Here is a 3,647-nt window from a genome sequence, read left to right as displayed (position 1 = left end):
GTTCCCTCTTCCCCTCCCTATTCTTCTGCCTGTCTTTTTGTCTTTTAAATTTAAATTCTTTATGTCTTTTCACATCAATCATATTTGTCACTGTCACTAAGCTAGCCAAACTGGTTCCTTGGTTCTTGACAGCTCAGATTTGGGAATCACACCAGGATCCCACTTTAATACTGGCAGCAGTCCTAAAAGACATAAATCCTAAAATCTTGGTGTTTAGTTAAACAGCTACTTTTGTACACAGGACACGATGTAAAACACTTCTGTAATGAACTTAGGAAACAATCAGTAGTATTGCCCTGGTCTTGGACCACTTTTCTTTGGGATGCTTTCATGCTTTTTGATGAGTTTATGTGAGTTCACATGTCCAAGGGATGCGAAGTTTTTCTGATGTTTGATGGGGGGTTTTCCAGCAGAAGGATGGGATTTTCGAACCTTTGCTCATCGCAGCAGGAGGAGGAGGAAAAGCCTACCTGAAGGCTCAGGACAGCTCTCTGGATGATGTACCCCTGGAGCAATTTGAGAACAGCACTGCAGTTCCTGGAGTCAGTGGGAGGACTGGGGCTGCAGGTGAGACACCAAAGCCACATGAGGTCTGAACCAGGCGGCTGAATACACACGTTGTCCATTAGGCACTATGTGAGGAGCTTCTTTCTGATCTTTTGGAAATATGCTGGATATTACCAGCATATTTCTGACAATGCTGGTAATCTATAACAGATGTTGTGTTATATTCCCTTGTCTTGATTTGTATTCTCTTTATCTGTCACCAGATAAAAGAGAACACATAGGACAGGTGATGAGTGCTCCATTAGAGGCTATTCTATAGGACTCCTACTCTCTTTTATGAAATGACTCAGTAAAAGTGATGTTTGGGAGATGGAGCCCACTCCTCCACACTGTAACAATTGTCTTTGAAGATAAGACTTTTTCCCTGTTACTCCCCTGAAACTCTAACAACAAGAATTATATTACTGAAATTATACCAGAAATGGAAGCTTATTTATAGTGTTGTAACAGCTGTGCCTAGAATTCATTCCTAAGAGACAAAAAAAATCCAGTGGTTCTTCATCTCGTGCTGTAATAGCCTTATAGAAGAGCCACTAGAGGGAGATGAGGAAATCCAGCATGTTTTTTATTTCCTCAGGGAGCTCAGTATCTTGCATGGTTGAAAGCCCTAACCAGTTATCCTGAAGAGGAGTGATGGGCTCCTTATTTCCCTAATGCCACCAGAAACTGGTGCTAAGGAGCTGGTTACGCAGCACATACCACAGGCTGTGCATTAGATTTCCACTTTATTATTATCATGGCAACAAGAATCTTGTCTGTGTATTCTCTGAACCTTAAGAAAAGACTTAACCTGAATGCAGGCACTTAAGAAATCAGTAAGGATCAATCTCTCTGTCCCTCAACAGTATCTCTCCTACTTTCCTCTGCTTGTTCTTCCCTCAACCTGTGCTTGTTTTGTTTTCTCACTCTGACTGAAGGTGGAGGTGGTGGCTGGCAAGATGAGAGTCTGCTTCCTCAGTCTGGGAAGTCCCTTCTGGAAGGTGGAGAAGGGGGTCAAGCTTGTCCCCAAGCGCTAGCCAAGCTTCAGTGGGCCACCTCAGGTGGCTTTGGAGGGGGAGGAGGAGCTTGTACTTCTGGGGGAGGAGGTGGAGGCTACAGAGGTAAGTCTGCTGGTGGAATAGTCATGATGTCTAATTTTGTACCCTTAGAGCACCTGCAGTGAAGGACTAAAGCTCTTAGTGCAGAGGCACACTGCTGCAGAACGCGATTCACAGATTCTTCAAGCTGAACAGCATGAAACCTGCTTTACTCTCTGCCATTAGTCTTTAATTGGGGAAATTAAGGTTATAGAAGTGTTTCTACATGAGTTAGTATTTGGAAGGTGTGTTGAATTACTCCTTCATTCATTCCCAAGTTGCCCAGGGAAAATGTTCCATTTGTTTTTTCTGTTCAAAGCAAACACATTTTTACCTTGCTGAACTGAGGAAACCTACATTGGAATAAGTCATTTCACTAACCTTGGTACTGGCTGGGTCAAGTGACACAGGACAAGCAATCAAGGACATTATATCTATGAATATCACTGGAAGGTTGCAGAATGACCCCAGGGGATAAGAGCCAGGAACGAATGCAACACTTCAGAGGCATCACATCTTTTGCAGTACACAGCACTGACCAGCTAGCCATACTCTTCTTTCCCCAGGGGGGCATGCCTCCAATACTGATGATATCACAGCTGGTGGGCAGGATGGTATCTCATTTGTGAACCCCATTGGAGAAATCTTCTTGCATCCCCTGGCAGGTACAATATACTTTTTATTCTTCTTAGTTATTTTCATCTTCCTTTCCCTTCTTCCTCTCTATTTCCTCTTTCCTGCTACCTCTCCTCCAGTCTTTGCTTTTTATGTATTTCATTCAGGCATGTTTCACTCTGCAAGTTAGATCTTTAGCTGCAGTAATTTCTTTAAATATTTCTATAATGCTCTGGGACCTTTTTCTTCTCAATCTCTATGCCAGGAGAAACACCAGTCATCAGGTTCAACTGCATGCCCACAGTCCCAGACCTTTCCAGGCCAATTCACTTCAAGACCTCTCTGTTTGCTTGAGGGACCCAATACCTTCTTCCCTTCTAGCTCCCATCAGGTTTCTCAGTGTGTCAACACTGTGTTGGACTATTTGCTCTCCTGCAGAGGAGAGCAGTTGTAGGTACCTGCTGTGCCTGCTGGATTTTAGTTGGGTTTTTTTCCTTATTGGAACAAGATGGGAAAAACTGAACTAAGCCCATCTGTTGTGTCTCATTCCTTGTTCAGCCATGGAGAGTCATGGGGAGGTGGAGGTTCAGATCTATCTGAACTGCAGCCACTGCCACTCGGACAACTGTAAGCGGGACCCTGACACCAACCTGCCAGTCTGCCAATGTGAGATGGGGGCTGTGCTAGCCAATGACAATGTCACCTGCACTGGTAAGATGTGAAGTTTTATCGTCACTGGATAACATCTGTAGTCTTTGTATTGTCTCTCCTCCTGGCTTTTTTGATGGTCAGATCCCCAGGTTACAGCTAGTGGCTCCAGTGAACAGTGTTATGAGAAATGAGACCCCACTTGAAGTACTGTGTGCAGTTCTGGTGTCCTCAACATAAGGGGGCCATGGAGCTGTTGGATCAAGTCCATAGGAGGTCACGAGGATGCTCAGGGTCTGGAGCACCCCTGTATGGAGACAGGCTGAGAAAGCTGGGGCTCTTCGGCCTGGAGAAGAGAAGCTGCGTGGAGACCTCATAGCAGCCTTCCAGTGTCTGATGGGGGCCTACAAGGATGCTGGAGAGGGACTTTTCATCAGGGGCTGCAGCAACAGGGCAAGGGGTAATGGGTTTAAACTTTAACAGGGGAAGTTCAGGTTAGACATAAGGAAGAAGTTCTTTACTGTGAGGGTGGTGAGGCGCTGGCACAGGTTGCCCAGAGAAGTGGTGAATGCTCCATCCCTGGCAGTGTTCACAGCCAGATTGGACAGAGCCTTGGGCGACATGGTCTAATGGAAGGTGTCCCTGCTCATGGCAGGGGGTTGGAAGTAGATGATCTTAAGGTTCTTTCCAACCCTAACTATTCTATGATTCTGTGATTCTACATGACTCAAAATTCCTGAT

General features: G+C 45.2%; 1 protein-coding gene across 1 annotated transcript in view; it reads left to right on the top strand.

Moving 5' to 3' along the window:
* The window catches only part of LTK (leukocyte receptor tyrosine kinase), a 47,645-nt gene that overhangs the window by 26,906 nt on the left and 17,092 nt on the right, over positions 1-3,647 (top strand). Inside the window, exons 12-15 of the mRNA XM_010023154.1 lie at positions 411-567; positions 1,485-1,667; positions 2,210-2,308; positions 2,817-2,969. Coding sequence (XP_010021456.1) covers positions 411-567; positions 1,485-1,667; positions 2,210-2,308; positions 2,817-2,969 — 592 coding nt within the window. The remainder of the gene's footprint in view (positions 1-410; positions 568-1,484; positions 1,668-2,209; positions 2,309-2,816; positions 2,970-3,647) is intronic.

The sequence above is a fragment of the Nestor notabilis genome, unplaced genomic scaffold, assembly GCF_000696875.1.
Source record: "Nestor notabilis isolate BGI_N333 unplaced genomic scaffold, ASM69687v1 scaffold5661, whole genome shotgun sequence".
NCBI lineage: Eukaryota > Metazoa > Chordata > Aves > Psittaciformes > Psittacidae > Nestor > Nestor notabilis.
The sequence above is the reverse complement of the archived record's forward strand: the minus strand, read 5'-3'. Positions and strand labels throughout refer to the sequence as shown.